Source organism: Apteryx rowi, unplaced genomic scaffold (assembly GCF_003343035.1).
Source record: "Apteryx rowi isolate R43461 unplaced genomic scaffold, aptRow1 scaffold_100, whole genome shotgun sequence".
NCBI classification, from domain to species: Eukaryota; Metazoa; Chordata; class Aves; order Apterygiformes; family Apterygidae; genus Apteryx; species Apteryx rowi.
Window position 1 is genome coordinate 1,302,993 of NW_020447198.1, and position 21,038 is coordinate 1,324,030.

At 37.1% G+C, this 21,038-nt stretch overlaps 1 protein-coding gene across 3 annotated transcripts in view; it reads right to left on the minus strand.

Annotated features, from left to right (window-relative positions):
* Window positions 1-110: 110 nt before the first annotated feature.
* The window catches only part of TRMT1L (tRNA methyltransferase 1 like), a 21,781-nt gene continuing 853 nt past the window's right edge, over window positions 111-21,038 (minus strand). Inside the window, exons 2-16 of one of the 3 annotated variants that reach the window (XM_026063054.1) lie at window positions 18,063-18,215; window positions 16,812-16,922; window positions 14,584-14,697; window positions 13,302-13,366; window positions 12,620-12,749; window positions 10,364-10,487; window positions 9,048-9,127; window positions 7,651-7,897; window positions 6,474-6,686; window positions 4,900-5,090; window positions 3,143-3,221; window positions 2,621-2,787; window positions 1,877-1,936; window positions 1,395-1,521; window positions 111-1,288 (exon numbers count right to left, since the gene is read on the minus strand). In XM_026063054.1, the coding sequence (XP_025918839.1) occupies window positions 976-1,288; window positions 1,395-1,521; window positions 1,877-1,936; window positions 2,621-2,787; window positions 3,143-3,221; window positions 4,900-5,090; window positions 6,474-6,686; window positions 7,651-7,897; window positions 9,048-9,127; window positions 10,364-10,487; window positions 12,620-12,749; window positions 13,302-13,366; window positions 14,584-14,697; window positions 16,812-16,922; window positions 18,063-18,215 (2,174 nt within the window). In that variant the 3' untranslated portion in view covers window positions 111-975. Of the gene's footprint in view, window positions 1,289-1,394; window positions 1,522-1,876; window positions 1,937-2,620; window positions 2,788-3,142; window positions 3,222-4,899; window positions 5,091-6,473; window positions 6,687-7,650; window positions 7,898-9,047; window positions 9,128-10,363; window positions 10,488-12,619; window positions 12,750-13,301; window positions 13,367-14,583; window positions 14,698-16,811; window positions 16,923-17,981; window positions 18,001-18,062; window positions 18,216-21,038 lie in introns of those variants that run through there. The other 2 variants (XM_026063037.1, XM_026063047.1) reach the window with 2 other exon arrangements.

A 21,038-nucleotide genomic window follows, 5' to 3' on the forward strand; every position in this document is an offset into this window, starting at 1 on the left:
AAAACCATAACTATTACTTTGATTGTTTCAATTTGTAATAGTTCCCACTTCAAGTGAAATATATAGGTATCTGAACAAAGCTTTGGGGAGAAAAAAAGGACAAAGTCAAGCTTATTCGGCTGGAACACTGCCATATATTTAAGGAAACCAGAAGTGACTAGCAACACACAGTATCTTTGCTCATTCACAGAAGAGATTTGTTTAAACAAAGATTGTATTATTGACAAATTAATTGCAAAATTTCACCTAGAACTTAAGCTTGTGGTGTCTCGTCACTGTACCTTTTTGCCAGCAAACCACCAGATTTCATCTCTGAAGAAACAGCTACCTAGAGTGACTAAACATAATTCACTAAAGCTTGGTTAAGAACTGAAGTAACAGTTTTGTAACTTAATTCCTTTCCCTTCTCACTTGTGTTAGGCCCTTGCTTCTAGGCAGAACTATAAAACCAGAACTGATTGCCAAATTAAGTGCACTATCTGGAGTTCAAGCGCACTTGGCTAGCACTTTCTAGCTTGCTTACATTCAGGCCACATTTTATCCTGCAGCATTTTATCACCTTAACATAAACTCTCTTTAAGTTCTAACCACTCGAGTTTTAGGAATGATAGTCCATTTTAGATTAAGCTTATGTTTGGAAATGCTCAAGACTTTTGGCCCTGTCCACTATTCTGGTTTCTGTGCTAGCAATTTGAATAAGGCTTTACAAAGATTTGAGGGTAGTCACACTGCCACAGTGTAGAAGTGGGTGTGAGCATAAAAGCAAGTAACTGTCTAGAGACTTTCCCACAGTAACAGTACCTCGACCACAGGCATCTGTGATCAGTGGCAAGTTCTGCTATGCAATTCTGAAATGTCTTCACAAATTAAAATAGCAGGCAACTCCGATTTTCAAAACCCAGTTCTGTAAGAGGCTTACTTGAACAGGTATCATTTTAAGTCTTCAAAATCCTGATTTCAGAACAGTGATTTTCATTAGTCAGCCGCACAAGGAGTAGGGCAGTCTTTTGTGAACGTGGCAGTAACTCCAGATTTATTATCTTCCAGAATCTCACCATCTCCTGCTTTGCCAGCTACAGCAGCTTGAACATGGTCTCCTACCTGAAGGTCTTCGGTTAGATGGACAGGGCCTTCTGCCTGCCCCCCAGTGTACGTGGGAGTGCTGTACTTCACAAGGATAGTCTTAAATTGTGCCAAGGGTGCATTTGTGCGAACTCCCATAGGATCAAAATGGGTTCTGCTTACTCTGTATCCAGCTTCAGAGAGATAGCTTAAGAACTTATTTACCCTGCAAAAGCCATTTAAAAAGGTGTTACTGCTAATAAGACTGATTTGATGCAAGTTATATCGGAATCATCACAGTAATGTAAGACTTTTTTAAATAAAAACCTTACTTTGGCATGTTCATTCCTTTAATACTGTGTCTATGGATATTGTAGTAAAATGCAGGGTGCTCAGCACTGTTCTCGCATTTTTGTCGTTTTGGTGTATTTCGAATCACTTCATTACTTTTTCTTTTTCCTGGACCACAAAGAAAACCAGTGAAACCAGTAGGCTCAGAACAAAAAAGCCACATTGCAACTACATCTTTCTATCGGTTTTCTTAAGTTAAATTTTGCAGAGTTAAAATCTAGCCTGAATTTAATTAGCACACCATTTTCAGTAATAACAACTGAAGCCAAGTACACTTCATGAAGTATTAGTGTGTTGCCTTTCACAGGAACCATGACTCTGGATGAAGATGAAGTAGTTAGTACTCGATGGAAAACTCTTGAGTACAAATATTAAATGTGTATGTATACACACACACAAAGTGAACACTAAGCAATAGTTTAACATGAAAGTGCTAGAGTTGCACCAAAAACGGTCTACTTACCATGTACCAAATAGGATTCTGCTGAAGTATCTGGTGTTTTGATATATACACCACACTCTTCTAGAATACAATTAAAAGTCAAAATGAAGTTTACTGTAGGATAGTAAAATGACAAAACGCCCTATTTAAACAGAAAGAACTCCACATTCCACATCTAAAGAAGCATAGTCAGAGGCATGGGTAACTTTCACTTACTAACTTACTAATTTTAATCTACAGGAAATACTCAAAATATGATTTCATTTTAATCTAGCTGGAGGTAAATTTAGGCCCTATTTCGTTTTACTAAAGCCATTCCTTTTGGCACACTGATTTGCAATTTCTCAGAGAACACAGAGCATGACAGCTGGAGAGTTCCCTTCCTAACAGCAGGCACTCTCAGGTCAGGATGAGGGTGCACTGCAGAACTAACGGACACTTACTGTTTCCAACTCCTTCAGCGACTCTGCAGGATTTTAATGGCAGTCAACATGTCTGCATTTTGTTTATATAGTTTAAGATCTGCCAATACTGATTAAAGATGTTTAAATCCAGCACTCTGCCTCTCACAGACCCTACTGTATTTACAGCATCCAGGGTTGTCTGATGAGATCTGACAAGTCCTGTACRGCATACAAAGCAACAAAGATTTTCTTGCCTTTAAGTATACGCTGCTGTTGTTGGCACYGAGTTAGCAAGGAGAAGTACCTCTCTAAATCACCACAAAGCTAGTATTTTTTGTGAACAGTTTGCCATTTGTCCTACCTTGTTTGTTCTCATCAATGGAACTGTGGATAGAAAACTGCTTTAAAGTTGTGCACTCCGCTTCACAAACTAATGTCTTCAAAAGTGGCTGAGTTTCCTCTAAACCATACTGAACAGCCTCAAACAGCATCCTTCTGAGAAATCCAGTGTTAAAGAGAGCTCCCGACCTATGAAATAAGAGAACAGTGAAAATTCAATACTTTTTAATTAAAGCAAAAAGCTACTTTAAAAGTCTCTCACACATGCGGACTGGCAATCAGATTACATTGCACACAAGCGTTGCATCAGGCTGACTGTGTTCGTAATTTAACGATACGCAATTGCTTTGTTTCCAACGGCAGTATGAATTTAGGAGGGTATCAATTAAAAGTTTCCTGAATTTCTCTCAGTTGCTAGATACACACTTTGTAGAGTTAAAATATGCAGCAGACTTACATTTTCATTAATGACCGACTAGATGACCCCCAGCGGTCCCTTCTGCCCCGAATTACGCTACGGTTCTCTATCGTGTTGTGTACGCACCAGAGAGGTCCGAGAACGACTGCTGTCTTCCCAGGCATACTGCCGTAACAATCGCAAGGTAGCTGCTGATAAGGGTTTTCTGCAACAGAAAAACAGGACTTAAGTTACTTTGAAATACAGTCTGTAATGCTTACTTCATTCAAAAGAGATACAGATGTGAAATAGTAGCTCACTTTAAATGGAGGTGTTTAGAAGGGCAAGCAGCATCAAAAACGTGACCCCATTCTCAATTCTGTCAAGCAGTACTTATGACAATTTAGCGAGTGATGAATATCTCCCACCATTGTTAAATCAACATTAAACAAAAAAACGCAACTAGCCACCTCACTTTTTATGTATCTTGGCAGACTTCAAGTAACAAGGAGATTATCAGCCTTCCTATAATTATGTAAGTACATGTCCAGTATAACAATAGATATCAATAAAAAAGAAAATCCAGCAAGCATCAGTTGGTTACATGCACAAAATACAGCCCAGCTCCAAATTTCCTAAGCCCTAAGTTTCCTAAACCCTTGCAAGTATGTAAGGCATGAAGTAAACAATTCATTTACTAATTAAGATCTCTACCATAACATTGCACTGATCTGTTACTCAATTCTGTTATTAAAATAGAAGACTGAATCTTTTTAATAAGTTCATTACATGTTCTTGCCCCTGACTTTCAGTAAGGCATTAAAAGACATCACCACCCATTAGTAGTTTAGGTACCCAAAAACCGGTGATGAGAAGAGTGCTCTGGAGATCCATGTGAAAACATGCAACCTGAAGAACCTGTTACTGTGAAGCAAATACATTTCTTCCTTTCACATGCATTCATACTACCGTCTGGCTAGCAGTTACCTCTTGACAGAGATAGGAGACAAAAATTAAACTAAGTAATGCATAGACACAGTCACGCACAGTCAGCTTTTAACCTAGAAGCTGCCTTGATTAATCTGAGGGGAAGGTGATACTGTTTAAGGTGTACTACATTATAAAGTAGCTGAAATTAACTGAGAGACAGAAGAACTCGCAGTGAACATAGACTGTTCTCCACAAAAATTTAAGAAAATCTTTTGGTTCTTGTTTACTCTTCCGAACCGGTAAAAATGACTTAACCCAATGGAGTGAACGTATATAGTTTAATTTCCACAGGGAAGTCAGGAAGCTTATAAAAGAGCACAGATGTATAAAAAAAGTGAGTACTATGAAAATCTGAAGTTGTTAGTACCAAGTGGAAAAGGGAACTCAACCGTTCTCACATACGTGGCATAAGTTATAAATCTGATTTAAGAAAACATGCGTTGCAGCACTTGCATGAATGTACAAACCAGAACTATAAGCTACAACAAACACCTTAGAAAAAGGTCTCTAGAATAACAATCTGACACCTAAGCCCTTCAAGCTGCCACTGTACAGAGGAACAGAATGATAACCAAGATTGTACCATTCTCCATGGCCTTTACGGAAAGGATGGATCCAAGGGCGTATCAGGCATCAAGGCAGCTTCAACAGCCACCGCTAGTGGGAGTACACAATTTGTTCCTAGACACAACATACATTTACAGTGGAATCTGCCTGGACAACTAATCTAATTCATTACCTTAAAACAGATACTGTTATATTAGAAATACCTGTGCCACTTCATACATACACTTACTGTTGCGTTAAATGGAAGTACTGCTTTACTAAATGGATGTAAACACGGCCTAAACAAGCATAAAAACAGAGGTATAGGAATCAGACCTTCTAGAAAGTGCAAAGGAAAATCAACTTACCTTCTACCATATTACTCTCTCTCTGAAAAATTCTCTCTTCACACCACTGGCAATGGATGAGATACTTAATTTTCTTTGCTGAATCATCTGCAGGAGATGGTCCCCTCAAAACTCTGACCACTACTAGAACAAAATGTTCTAGAGCTACTGCAAGTAAAACTTCAATGCCTTTGTTACAACGAGCTGCAGCTCTATGAAAGAAAGAAAGAAAAGACATTACTGAATTCAGCAGACTAACATTTCCACAGATACTTGAACCTGCTGAAAGATTCTTGAGATCATCTGTTTTTCTAGAAAGAGATACTAAAGATTTGAAAAAGTGATCAGGAACAAATATTGTTTCTTAAATGCCTTGTGTTGTTTTCTTCCTATAAGGTAAGAAAGCCATATTTTTACCTTTTTATCATGTCTAGAAATATCATTCTACCCTCTGCATCATCTTCCTATCCAGATACCTACCTATTGCCAGAATATTGTAACAAGAATATAAACAAACTGCATGGAAATCCAGAAGAGTAGAAATTTTGAGGGACGCACATGATGGTAAATCATCAGATGTTAACTAAATGAGGACTATAGGAATATGTGAGCAGTTCCTGAACAGGTAAGCATCGAGAGGGAAGAACTCTTTAATGGAGCTGGAACATGTAACCCAGAAGGCAATTAAAACTTCACTTAAAATAGCTAAAGAGAAGTTCACCAATAAAATCTCAGGTCATGATACAGTTTCACAGGAAAGTTATGTTAAATTAGAGACAGCATATCCATATCTAAGAATATTCTGCAGGAAACAACTTAACATACACAAGGAGATAACAAAAAAAATCTAAACGTTTCAGATCAGTGTTTTCACGCTGGTATGCTGAAGACCTCTGCGCACTCAATTTTCTCCCCCTGTCTCTCCCAAGCAGCTGTCCCATCCTCTCAAATTTATCTTTTTTCTCAGAGCCCAGTATTTCAGTCTTCAGTTATTAGCTGACTGAAAATATCTATATGCAAAAGACTAATGTCACAAGTTAATATTGCAGGCACCGTGCTGAACTCACAAGGTAATTTTTTTTTTTTAAACTATAAAACTTCACCTGTAGAATTACTTAGCCCAGTTACATTTAACATTAAAACCTCAAGCTTAAGGATCTGAAGCGAACATCGGTTTCCATTAAAGCAAGTCTAACTGTAATGCCCAATTAGAAGCTGCTCAAGCAGTTTAACTAACTTTTATGGTCATTATAGTGCTGATGAACTTCTTTATAAAGTGACAGAGAAATAAAAATTTTCAGAGATGCAAGTCTGGATATTAATTTGTCTATTACTTCCAAAAAAATAACACACCCTGGCCCCAAAACAAAATACCACACATCTTAGGTACAGATTTTCACCTTGCTCAGTTTAAAGTTTACACTGTCCTAAAGCAGCACACACAAAATATGAAGCATGGAGATTGTGTTGAGAAGTCTGGCTTTTAGAAATAAGGAATTCTGAAAACTGAACATGCACAACCCACAGCAGCAGACTAATTTTTGTATCACTAATAATTTTCTACCAGAATTCGAGCTGATTTGTTACAACAGTACCTTGCCACAGCAGCAATTACTATCCTGGCTGCCAGTTCCTTGTAGTACTCTGTTCTGACAATGTTACATCCATAATGGCGCAGAGCAACATGCTGGGCCTTTGCGTACAGAGAACTGATGTCTGTGGATGTCAATGACACAATTCCGAGATTTCTTACATTTCTAAAGGCAGAATCCAGATAATTCACCGAAGTTCCAAATGGGTCCAAATGTCTAAAAAACAAAAGTCCCACACTGTATCTAAAGATGCTCAACAATTTCATTTTTAATCTGAGGATGCTGCTATTTCAAAATCGTTATCTATGCCAATATTTAAAACAAAATAAGAAAACAGGATTTAGATTTACAGTACGCCTCTCATGAATGACTTTGGAATACTGGAGGATAAAGTGTCAAGTTGAAAGAGTCAAGGCAGCATCATACTGGAAAACACACATCAACGAAAAGCCAGCAAAGTATTTCTTTGCATTGACCCTGTTCATTGTTAACATTGGCCTGATGCTCATCTTTATTCTCAAAAGAGAGTGAAACCTGTAAGAACAAAAATATTTTCAAATGTAGGCATTCCAGTTGATGTACTGATCAGCATGATTTTCAGCCTGAATGCCTGCTCCTTGATTTGCTTAGATCATGATGTTAACCAATGCAAGAAATCCAATCGCTTATTTTTATGTCTGTATAAGTTTTCAATGTATGCATCTATAAAACCAACTTTAAGGTAGCAGGCTACCTTATCTGTAAATGAGTATGCTTCAAAATGGATTAAAATAAATGATCCAATAAACATGAAGTCCTATACATATGCATGCACAGGCATGAATTTTAAACTAATTAAAAGTTGTAAGAAAAAAATTATAAACTTGACACTTTTTTTTAATCAAACAGTCAATGAATTACACGAAAAATAGTTTGGCTTAAAATTTTCCACACACATTTATATTCCATTTGGGATGTCAGAAAGACTAAATATTTTCCCAGTGATTATTTCTAAAATATTTAAATTAATGTTCACTTTTCACACCATTTCTGGCACTATAACATTTAAAACAAACAAGTGATTGTTGGCCACTTCTTTCATTCTATCTTCCCTTAATAATCATTAGGGGATTCAGTCATTATCAAAAGACACAAAAAGAAAAACCACAAAACTATTTCAACAGACGTGCTCAACACTTACATAAAATCGAACGATCTCAAATGCATTATAACATTAGCATCCATTTTTGTCACCTCAATGGTGCCAATAGTCTCTTCTCCATCTTCTATAGCTTCATCAGTGTCGTCTTCCTTAGCGTTCAGTATCACTTTCATTTTGTTTAAATGGCAATTTTCCCGAATCATTGTCACGGAATTTTCATTACAGTCATTAATAGTAACTTTCACAGAACTTCTGAGATGCTTTGCCCACTGCAATCCCATTATACCTACGGAAAGACACAGTCAGAATTGTAACTCCATGACAGAAGATGGCATTGGTTTCTGGTCCACTGACCTCACTAAGAAAAGAAATCATTCTTTTGAATGCTTATAATACAGAAGGGTGATGCAAATTTAAGTCTTGCTCCTGCAAATCTGTGCTGGCAAACCTCTGCATCAGCATGGAGCCACAAGGACGTCTGTAACAGCATAGACAGTAGTCTATCCGTCACCTTCTTAAACTAGAGTTGGGGGAGATGCAGACAGAGAAGACCTGTAACTTTTGAAGCAAGCTAGACCCATACTTGGCAGGAAAGCGTCTTGGCTTGCTTTAATGCTCCAGTGTAGCGGACAAACTCCCCTGACAGACCATAGTAAAACCTTACACATAAAAATAAATATTGTGAAGATTTTTAGGTTGCCTCTGAATGTTTACTGATGACTCCCGTAGTCAAGTCTATGACTACATCGTAGAACTTGTGTGGGATGCCAGAACAGGATGCAACTGGGAAGTCTGGCCTGGTTCAGAACCGCAATAAACACATTATCAAGAATTTTTACACAAAATGCTGAGCAGTTACTGCTGTATCTCAACTATGATCTCAGGTTTAGAATAGCTGGTTGCTAATAAAGCCAACAGTTCACATCTCTTCAGACTTTTGTTCCAGACAGTTAATGGACACAGACAGAAGTACTTTATATTTAGTTCATGTTCAGAATTTTTGTAACTGATTAAAGATGCTTCTGTAAAAGAAAGCTTGGATTCATCAGTATTTTATAACCAGAGGTTGACTGTACAGCCAAATTCCACATCCATGAAGTCACAGGAGATCTGGACCTTGTATGCAAGTTTAGTAAGATCCAGACACACGGCATTTCACAGGCATTAAAGTGAAAAGCCTGTCTTTAAGGGGAGTATTAAACTTTGTGTTTTTTTTTTTTTTTATTATCTATGGTCTTTTTAAGTGGCCAAATTCCAGGCTCTTAAAGGCCTTTTTTTTTTTTTTTTTGTGGAAGCTAATGACTGCATGCCTAAGGAAGAAAATCACTGTGTGCCTCACCTTATTTTTGAATATGCAATGTCTGTTAGTTGCTACTGATTTTTGCAATCTCATACTATTGGATATTAGCTAAAGATTAAAGAACTTGTGTGTTTACCAGTGGCACCAAATGCATCCAAACATTCTATCGGTTTCCGTTCCTCAGCTAGAACAGCTAGTGCACAGAATATCAATTGCCTAGAAAATAAAAAAAGGGGTCATAAGTTGAGAACATAAATTTTTCTTTTTTTTTCCCTTCTTTTTTCTCTTGAACATATTACTAGAACACTTAGTTAAAATCTGTTAAATATAAGAATTGTAAATCAAAACCCTCAATTACCCTTGAAGTTTAATTCCAACAGTTAGGTTTACTTTTAACCTCCTTTATGGATATGATGGTGTTTCACACACCATCACAGTCAGAGCAGAATATTTAGAAGATAAGATCCTGAATCAACTTATTAGTTACTCAAATCCTGGAAAAAGCGATTAGCACTCCAAAGTAAATAGCGTTTTTCTTCCTTTCCCAGCACAATCTGATATTACCCTACTAATGATTCTGTTCAGAAAAGGATCTCAGAAATGACAGAGCAATTGAATGCTGCTGTTTCAAGGAACAGATTTTGCTCTCGTAGACTGAACCATAACAATGGCTGGAATGGCATTTCTCAGAGGCACGTCTTAGCTTTCACAGACCTACCTGAGATAACTTTAAATCTGGGAGCTCAAATATTAACAGCAAAGCCACTGACAACATGAAAGGTCAGCATGGGCTGAAGCCCCATCCCATACTTTGGTGTCAATGCTCGCACTTTTCAATTGCGGTTTAGACACGATTTATGACTCTCCTAAAAAAGACAGCATTTCTTCCTTCATCTTTTTCAATGCAAGTATGAGAAGCAACTTGAGAGAATCTGACCCCCAAAAGAAAAAGGCCTGTATAAAAAAGTCCTAGGGAATGAAAACCATACAATATATGTATGCTGCAGTTCAGCTAAGGGAGAGGATGCAGTGCCCAGCTCTAACACTTTGTGGAGGTTCACAGAAAAACATCTGAAGGGTGCACAATGAAGCGAGTCTTCAAGTGTGCTCTTCTCTTCAAAGCCTGTTCTTTTGCATAAACTACCCATTACATAAAAATTGCTTCAGACACAACAATATTTCCCACACAATGTTTGTGGTTTTAAATATCATTCATTAGGAAGACAGTTTTCTGATAGGAAACTTTTCCAAATTAACAGAAATTATCTAAGCAGACAAATTAAAAGCCCATCCAAATGGAACTCCGTCAGTCATCTTGTTTTGTTACCCAAATGCTATTCCTCTGGCCCTAAGAACAAGAGGTTTATGGGGTTATTTTTCAAAGCACACGACTGTTTTTCACTACCAACTCACCATCCCTCTGGTGCATCCTCCCACTCCCTGTTCTCTCACCTGTTGAGTTTCATTTTAGGATTGAAATAAGAATCGGTTTTCTGAGGTGTGGTGTAGTTGGGAAGCACTTGCACATCTGTGTCCGACTCTTTCAGCACTTCTTGAGAAGTCTTGGGAGCAGGAGCTAGAAGAAAGTAATTGCAGGGGAAGAAACTATTTAGTGAGAATGGAAATTAACATTAGCACATTTGACAAATGAAACTGAAAATTTGCTCCGGTATAAGAAGAGCTCTGGTTCCACAGGCATTATGCAGCAATCCAACCAGCACACATGAACCGATTAACTAACATGTGAAAAAAAGACAACAACAAATTATCTTCTGCTCATAAAAGCGGTGCATGGGGATCAAGTTCTACCACTATTTTCTTCCATAAAGCACCAAATTTGTTTCTCAGTCGGGCTCTCTTATTGACTCAAATTTAAAAAAAGAAGCACCTGAGCCTCAGGCTTACCCCAAACACCTTTTGATAAATCAAAAATTCCCAGGGAGGCTCAGGTCACTCCAGCATATGAGAAGTCATTTCTATCTGAGGAAAAGGAACTCAGTACTCTGTCTCTGGCACAAAGTATTGCTCTTCTAGATGAAGGGTACTGAAGGAACACTCTGGTCCTTAATTATGAACAACATATGATAGAATCTAAATGAAGACAAACATTTGTTTTGCATGTTTAAACACAATACCTTGCTAAATAATTAAAAACCTACTAACATAGGTCTGAACGTAATTCAGTGAGCTGCAAAAATCCCTCAAAAACCTTGATCAAACAGCTTCACAAAACGCGTACAAGCATAGCGACAATTTAAGCACTTAGGCTTTGCATAAAATATTCTGTAGCAAATCAGATTTTCTTGATTTGATGGCTGTAAACACATGCTGTCATTCTGCCAGGCAATTTATGCCCAGACTAACAGTAGCAAAACTTACGCAAAAATGACCAGGAAATTTTTGTTAGCTCTTAACCAGCTGCCTTTCACTGCACAGCCTGCTTACTCTGCACTGCTTTCAAATATGCAGACAGCATATCTCCATCTCAGTGCACAGCTCTAACATTTGCTCCATGTTTATAGCCAAGTTTTGCTCAAGTGCCTCCAAAGTGTTAAACAAGTGATCTGCGAATTTCCCCTCCTCTCTAGGAGGAGGTATAACCCCGTGCAAGTGCTTTACTTAAGAAGTGACAAATGAGCCAGCCAGTACTAACAGCTCGGAAGGGAAAGTTACACAGATTAAAATACTTCACAACACACACTGTACTTTCTACCTCCAATATATAAGTTAAAAGGTATGAAAGCATATACTACTATTGCTTCCTAGACATGCAAACTGATCCACAGACACTAAGCTATTACTCCTAAACTGCAGCAGATAGACAACAGGATTTAAGAATGAAGCATAGCTCTCAACTTCCATTCTCATCTTTGTTATATTTTATCTAGAATAATAAGCCTATACATCTCCATAGAGGCAGAGAAAAAATTTGATCAATTTTCYGACAGTGAGCAGTTCATGCTGCAGCAAAAAGCCTCAACTCTTAACACACCAGCTAATCGGGAACACGCTTTTTATTTGACAGCCAGAGAATGGACAGAGTAAGAGACAAGCAGAGCAGCAAACCAAGCAGAAAACTCACACATTTTAAATGAAGAATAAGATTTAAGCAACTTGCAAAATAAAAGAAGTTAAATTAAGATTTGGCCTTCCAATCTAGTTTATCCACATTTAAAAACAAAAGTCTAGCTCTGGAGAATGTAAAAAAGGATTATAATTCACCAAAGAACAACTGACATGTTTATGATTCTCCAGGACTGAAAAAAGCCATCTCATTTTATGAATCTATGCTGATGCAGTTTGCATAAAAAGAGCAAAGGATTTACGTACTGTATAGAGATTTACTCAAAACTGATGTAAGGACAGACAAGGCCAAATATATAGAGGCATGAAATGCTCTATACAGGTTTTGTTTTATGGACACCATGCTCTCCATTCTTTTGGAAAGACAGAAGGTTATGTTTTCAAGATTAAGCTAACTGTGAAAGAGAGTATTATTTATCAGTAAGAACAGGGTAACTGGTCAATGCAGAGAGTAAATCGTAACAGTCCTACACCTCTGAGAAAAAAAAATTCTGAAAAGCTATGGTCAGATTTCTCATTAGTAAATTTAAACATTTATCTCATGTTTCTCACCTACATATTGTAGTCATCTTATGCACTATAGAGTATGAAAATATTCAGTGTTTTATAGACATAAGAACCTACCTGTAATAAATCTTGATTCAGTTTCTCCTTTATTCACATGACGATTAATATGCCCTATCATGTCAGTTCTTCGTGTGATAGTCGCTGAACAGATAATACAGTGGTAATGGGCTCCCATCTTTGAAAATGTCTGTAAAATACAGTAAGTGTAGTTTTAGACTACACTGTAGTTTTAAAGTAGAACTATACCGGAATATAGAGAGATTTTAAGAAGTCATCTGTCTGAGCATACATAAATTTATGAATCTACTGCCACAGAGACTGTAAACCCTCATACATGTATAGAACCAGCATAGCACAGCTATCTTGCCCCTGCTTCACTGTCACCACTACTGATTCAGCTGTCTGCCAGTACCCCACATATTCAGCATGCAGGGAAGGAACCGAGAACCATCCATTTCCCAGTCTCCCTTGATCTCYTCCACACAACATTGCTGTTTACTCCAAACTGATCCTGGTTTACATGATCTAAGGCAGATAGCCACAGGAGTAAGATATGGATATTCAACTACATTCAACTACCCAAAGGGTTACATCAAAAACTGATTTTGAACCAACAAGCTTTTGGCACCCCACACTGGATGACAAGCCATATTTTGAGACTGAAGTAGCAGATCTCCCAATCAACTGTTTCCCCTATGTTGTGGGGTAACAAATATTTCTGTCATTCAGCATTTTTTACCTGGTCTCCAACGAGGTTTGGCTTTACCAGACGACAAGGTAAGTGACAGATGCACATTCTGTACCCTGGAAAACAAACTAGTTGTCGTCATATCACAGTACAATAAGTAAACAGCATGCATATGTCTTGTACCACAAACTCTTTGATTCAGGATTTTCTTTCATTACTTTCATAGTAAAGTGTCAGAAGGCCTTTCAAGTATTGCCACAAGACAGGAAGCTTTACCAACGTTCTGAAACATTCATCCTCTTTGCACAGAGACATTTTATCAGCTAAGTATAGATTAGGAATTCCTGAACTGCTCAAAAATCACTTACAGGCAATTCAGCACTAAAATGAAGCGTACTCACAACAGCTAGTACTTCAAACATTTACATAATATCTTTCTCTGGTACCTGGATTAACAGGTAAGACAGACTTTTCAAAAGCCTTAAAAGGTTTCAGGAGCCCATGTCACATTTCAGTAAGTCTGTTACCTTCCTACACGCTGCACAGTTCTAGTGAGTCCTGAAGTCATACACACTATACAACTTCTGAAAGCAGGTCATAAGCACTTACAAACACTTTACTAAAGTATTTTTACCTGACTTGTGTGAAGCCTTCTCTAAATTTTTTTTCTCCTACAGTTTAAAGTGGCAGGGGAGGGGGAGAACCCCACCCAAAATCCCACACCTGTTAATAGATGCAAAACCAGAACTCTAGCAGATGATTTTTTAATTTAACTTTAATATTGCCCATCTTCTGGTTCATCATTTTATTTCCTATAAATCCATATATCCAGTTTGTTTAAAACATATACTGCTCATTCTCTTATTTTAATGCAAAGATTTTAAATACATCTTACAAACCAATCCTACTGTTTGGTTACATAAAAGACAAGGCTATTAAATACTGATATTATGATATGGAAGTAGTTATCTCCAGGAAAAAAACAAATCTAAATAATACAACCAGAATTTTTATTAATTTTCATCATATAAATATTTTTGATTTCATAATCATTTTCATGATATGCCAAGAAACTTATTCTTTTTTTTTTAAATGAGGAAATGCTCAACTGGAACTATTTTGGCACTAAGAAAAATACAGATTTATTTTACATTTATACTTTACATCCCAGGCCAAAATTCATTTTGCCAAAATATGGTTCTAGTTCAGAGCTGGTATCAAGATGCATGAAACACACTTATGTCAACAGGAATTTTAAAGACTAAACAGGGAACAATGCCCTACATTCCACAATTTCATATTGTACTTACTATTCAAACATGATTGCCTTTACCTTCAAATTCAACCGAAATTTTCCAGTGCAAATTCTGCAGGTGGCGATGGAGTTTATGATTATAGCAAGCTTTGAATTTCTCCTCAGGACACAAAGGACAGGGCTTCTTTTCAGCTGAAAACACAAACAAAAAAATATGAGAAACATACAAGATGCAGTGAGCAGGCAGGTTAAGAGAAATACATGCTGCTACGCGCATTTGTTATTAACTACGGTTAAATGTATATTTTGAGGAAAAAAAAAGATGAATTCCCCAGGCTATATTTTATTACAGATGTCCACAAGGTTGAAATAAATGGGATTATCTGCCCTTTCTACTCCACGAAATACACAGACTATTACTTTAAAAATCATTAACTTCTACAACATTTAGGATTTTTTTTTAAACTTCTTACTAAAGTCATGTGATGCAAATACAATTTCTGAAGAGTACTGCAGAACAGAACTTTATAGAAAAAGTCTAGAGAATTATAACATTTCAAAAAACAACAAAAAAGATGTTAGAAAAAGTCTGTTCTTCTTCCTCCTCCTCAATTTCCAAACAAGCTTTTAAATAAAACAAGCACCTAATATCTTTTTAATCGGGGGGGGGGGGGAGTATTCTCTGTTAAAAATAACTTTTCTTCTTGGAAATCTTACCTCAGGGGCATCAAAAAAAGGCAAGAATTTTTTGCATCAAAGGTATCTGAAGCATATTAAGTATTATCCTAAATAAAATCTAGCCACGAGGAGACACATGTTGTACAGCTGTGCAGATGAATCATATCAGGGCAGGCATACATCTGCTGCTGCTGGGTCTTATACTGCTGGATGCCAAACAATCTCTTGGGTACAACTGAGCAGAAAGACTGACATGTATTTGAATCATACAGGATAAATACTGAAACAAGCCACATAACATGGGCAGCCTCCAATACAATAAAAGCAGTGTTTTATTTCCAGATTCATAATAGTTACATGATACAAATGTAAAGCTTTCAACCTCTATTTCAATGTACCTAAGGAAGTAGACAAAATTATTTATGATTATTTATAATAATCACATATCTTAGACTTGCACAAGAGTAAAATTTCCTGACCCTGTCATGACCTTTGCAATTACTACTTGTCCATGCAGAGTCCCTTGCCACCGAAGCCAGGAGAGATGCAGCCTACAGCTCCTCAAATCATCAGTGCTCTCTAATGTTGATCAGACTGTTATTGCCATATAATTTACTGAGTATCAAATAAACAAGATGATGGTAATAAATACAAGTCAGTCCAAGAACAGAAACCACAGAAGAATGCCACATCCATGACAGAAAGACAAAAAAGAAGACAGTTCAGAATAACTGAACTGAATGAGCTTCTTGTCACTGCTATAGCTTCACATGTAACTCAGTTCAAGATCAGATGAAATTGTCTAAAAACAGAAAAAAGTAACACCAGAAAACCCCTAAAAAACAAAGCACCCCCCCMCACACACCTAAGAGATATTTATGACCTATCTCGTCATTTAACATGGAACATACAACCCTCTGTTTTAAGTTTTACTCTTGGTGTATTTGTTAGTTGTAAAATTAAACAGACAGAGGCAGACTATTATTCTCATCAGTGGTCACTCCAGAAGATGATTAAGGCACAAGAGCTGCATGATGCAGCAGCTGTGCATCCTGGTACTTATATTTTTCTCTATCCGTGAATAAAAGCTAGTTTCAGTTGCAAGGTCCATTAAACTACATTCTTTTATCAACACTGAATACATACATACCATCAGAGAGAAACTAAGTGTCGCAAAGAAAACAATTTGCACTCTTACAACAATCCTCCACTATGTATCTGTGTCAGAAACAATGAATGCAGACAAAAAGGAAAACAAAACATCCAAAACAGAGGGCATTTTTGTTTAAACTGAGATTAGAAAAAATTGTATGTTATTCTCAGTAAGGACAACAATTAGATCCCCTGTTATCATGACACTGGAAATAAAACAAAAATGAGATTAAACTGTTGACATATAGCTAGAATCAACATTTTGCTGATCCATGCACATTGCCACATTAGAATGCTATAATGCAGAGTGAAAAAAGGAGGAATCATTAAGGCCTTGACTTCACTGAGTAAAGTACAACATTTGATAAATGAAGGAACGAAATCACAACACTCTTCCTTATGAAACCCCTAGATAGCATCAGAAATGGAAAAAAAAAAGTAGTATTTTAAAAATAACCAAGAAAGAATGTAAATACCTGTAACATGAAGATCTGTGTTCTGGGATACTCCCAAGGTAAACTCACCTTCATTCAGATCAGCTAGTTTCTCTAGATCGGCAAGTTGTCTTTGAATTGAAATATGTTTCTCTAAAAGTTAGAGATATTTAAAAGTTAAACAAACTTAGTTAAAAATATATTTTCATCCTACTGCTATTTTTCTATCAATCATTTCAAATCTAATACTCGCACCAGTTTGTATCCTTTAACTTCCAACATGAATCTGGTAGAAGAAATGACTTACAAAGTTAATCCCCAGAATGGTTCCTTAATAAGATCCAGATATTTCTACTTGCTTTTTAAATCTGATATAGATCCAATTTTTCAGATTGGAAAAGTTTTCACTTGAAAAAATAAGCAAGTTGCATACCATTTACTCCTGATTTTACTGCATGGCATTCTTATTTAATGCAAATTATAAACACAGCAGTATAAAAGCATCCTGTGAACTATTCAGTAAAATTAAAATAACAGCTAGAACTGGACCAATTATTAAGTACCAACTATTCAATGTAGAGCCAGGACCCATTCAATTCTTCTACTTTTTTCTTGGCAAAGCGTTTAATAACCTCAAAATTACCTTCCAGTTTTTCAACTTATCAGTCTGTGAGAACAAGGTACAATTTGCTAGAAAACAAGAGAACTAGCTTATCCAACAAATCTCTTATGGGTTTTGGCACACAAAACATCCCAATTTATAGCAATACTGGTTCCGTAGTGATTTTAAACCTTAAAATTTTTAATATTAGTCTTCATATTTTCTTATGAAACTAAGATGTCAATTGATCAATGTGTTCAAGATATAGAAGCAAGTTTTAAAGCCAGCATCACAAGGAATTCCTCACTCCCAATTTCTGCACTCAGTTACAACAGACCTTCTCCATTCACAAGTACTTATCTACATCGAAAGATTCACAGGAGCAGCACTTTTGACATCAGGACTTGATGCATATCACACCTCATCCAACACAATTTCTTTTCTGTCACTGTATTTGGGGGAAGTTCCAAAGTGATTTCTAGGATGCTAGCAAGGGGAAAATGGCATCTCATTTGAAAGACATCTAAGGAAAATAATTTATTCAGACACACAGGAAAAAGTATCTATGGAATCAGATGTACTGAAAACGAGATTTCACACATTCCCTTCACCTTTCTTCTCCACTACTTTCATCTTCTCTTCTCCTTTCCCCAAGAACATAACATAAAGATTCTTATAGTTCATTAGCAAACCTCTTGGAGAATCAGATGATACATCCAAAATGTTACTATCAGATTCTCTTGTGGATTCCTGCTCAGCTCCTTTTTCTTTGGTTTCCACTTCTGACTCAGCAACTTTCATGTCCAGTTTGTTGTTTCCCACTTTTCCAGAGACAACCATGCCATCTTAAAAAAAAAAAGTAAGAATTTTGTTGATGGAGTATCTGAATTATACAAGTATGCTCATTTGTTTCCAATAATTTGGTGCTTCTAACAAGCAAAATGGGCTGCAACAACTTTGAAGGAGAAAAATTGTTTAATCAATATGTCAAAGAATAATTTCAGACCAATTATCACTCATTCGTGCAAACCACTGTGAAATGATGCTATCCTGGACAAAAAGAACTATTCATCCATCTGTATTATGAGATATGTCAGCGCTAACAGAATAATATTTATGCGTTCTTTTCTGGCAAAATGCAGCATCAGCAACAGAAAGCAGACACGTAGGAAGTCCAAATACATTTAACAATATACTAGTGCCTAACAAAGTTCAAAAACAAAAGTTTAGAACTGGTTATGAATAGGCTGAACAACCTGGAAAGGAAGCAAGTAAAGAGGGGGACAGCACTTGCTAATGACTGAATTATTTGGGGTACTAAAGACAAGGGTTTACTGAAGAATTTCAAATGGACTTTCAGAGGCTGAGTGATTGGGCAATAAAATCAAAGAACTGAAGTAAAGCAGTGGACTTGGGGAAAAAATTAATCCTTATTTCACATATAAATGGATGAGCTCTGAGCTGAATATCACCACTCAGGAACAGGACCTTGAGGTTTTAAAACACAGTTCTATGGAAGCAACAGAAAAATCCTCAGTAGGGGTCAGTCCCTCTGCCCACAAGCAGTGGAAAGTCCTAAGAAACAATGCAGAAATCCATGGTCATCCTGCATCTTGAACTGCATTACTCCTGATCCCCCAGCCCTTAACGGAAGAGAGCAGAAATGGAAAACGTTGCAAAGTGGGTGACAAGGAGCAACAAAGCTATGGAATAGCTTCTGCTGGAGAAGCAATAGAATAGGCTAAGACTTTTCAGCTTTGATAGGATAGATGCCTATACAATTTTAAGCGACACAGAGAGTGCATCAAGATCAACTGTCCACTTTCTATTCCAATAAAAAAACCTAGGACACATCAAATGGAGGTATTAGCTGGAAAATCAAAACAGAACAAAATTCTCTACATAACCTGCTGTTAAATTACAGACCTTCCTATCACAGGCTGCTACGGATGCTGGAAGTCTACAGAGGCTAAAATGACAATTTTACAGAAAAGAGACATCCACTAAGGGCTTTTAAATACAAAAATACCTTTGGCTCAAGAAAGCCATGAGCTACAAACTGTTTTGTGTCTAAAGATATTTCTGGGGGATGTATTAACATACGTCCTTATGATCTTCCCTGGCTATTTTGGCCACAATTGAAGACAGGATAAGGGCTGAATGGATCTTATAGCAGTTCTTAGATTCTCCTAGTTTTGGGGGTTTTTTTGTTTTGTTTTTTTAGACATTGCAGTTTGATACAAATACTTACTATTTTAAAGAAATACAATAAGAAGAGCATGGAAAGACAATCTGAAGACAGAGGTCAAAAAAACTATTTATATAAAAAGACTGAAGAAGCATAGAGCAAAATTATTCTAACTTAAAACATATCAAGACCAGCATGCTATTCATAAAAGTATTGAGATCTATTTTTTAGCTAAAAATTCACCTGAGACAGACTTATTCCTTGCCTACTTCTCAATTAATAGTTACAAGATGCCCGGTGATAGGTTCTTACATTGGTTATTAATAAAAAGAGAAAAGAAAATGAAAAAAGAACAAACGGGAGGGTTTTGGTAAGAAATCCATAAGAAGAACAAAGATGAATAGGACTAGGTGTGTTGTGTGAAAACTGGTAATACTGTTAAAAGAAAAAAAAATGCATAGTGAGATCACAGCTGTGACTTGAAGCCAAGATAGCTGACTGAGCCTTAATAATAAATATACAGGTTAAAATGGTTAAAAAAAGAGTATGTTTTTAAGCATTATATATATAATTTCCATGCTTACATGGAGATTTTATATATATATGGGGGGTCTATATATAAATTTGTATGAATATATACGTGTGTGTATACATATTTTACACACATATATACACACACTATAAACATCCGTATAAGAGAGGCAAGAGCTCACACTAAATAGTTAAGAAAAGCACAGTGTCATTTTATTACTGAGGCAGGACTGCACTGTTCCCATCAGGAATCATTGATTTTGCGCAAACATAATAAAAAAATGCCCAAGAGCCAAAAATAGACTTCTTTTTTTAAGTTAGAAGAGTTAAGTTCATTTCAACTGTAAGACTGCAACAGCAAATGACTGGCATCAATGCCATGGTTGGCTCTGCTGGACATTCGGGATGGGCACCAAAGCCAATACTCTTTTAAATATAGACAGAAAATGCTACAGATGTGTAGGATATAGACTGTACAACACATTTTACAACCCTCTCCCCCCACCCCGAACAATAGACCCTGGTTAGTAACACGATCTTTTAGACTACACTTGAAAGAATTAAAAGATCACAAAATAGCTTCAAAACGAAGCACAGAAAAGAACCACTCTGCTCCAAAGCTTGAAAAACGACACAAGTTCTGGGCAGCGGGGTTCGAAGCCCCGCGCACGTGGAGCCCGAGCGAGGGGAAGGAGCTGCACAAAGGCTCAGCACCGACCCCGCCGGACCCCGCCCCGCGGCCGCTCCGCGCACGTGGAGCGTTACTGGCGCACACCGGCTGCGTTCTACGCGAAGTTTGTAAAACGGGGAGAATTGGCTTCACTCCCTAAGGGTTTTGCAGCGTAAAAGAAAGAAAGGAGAGGCGCGAAGCAGATCACGGGCGTTGGGGTTTGAGTTCAGACCAGGAGGCCCCTCTCCCTCCTGCAAGGGGGCTGGAGCCCAACGCGCG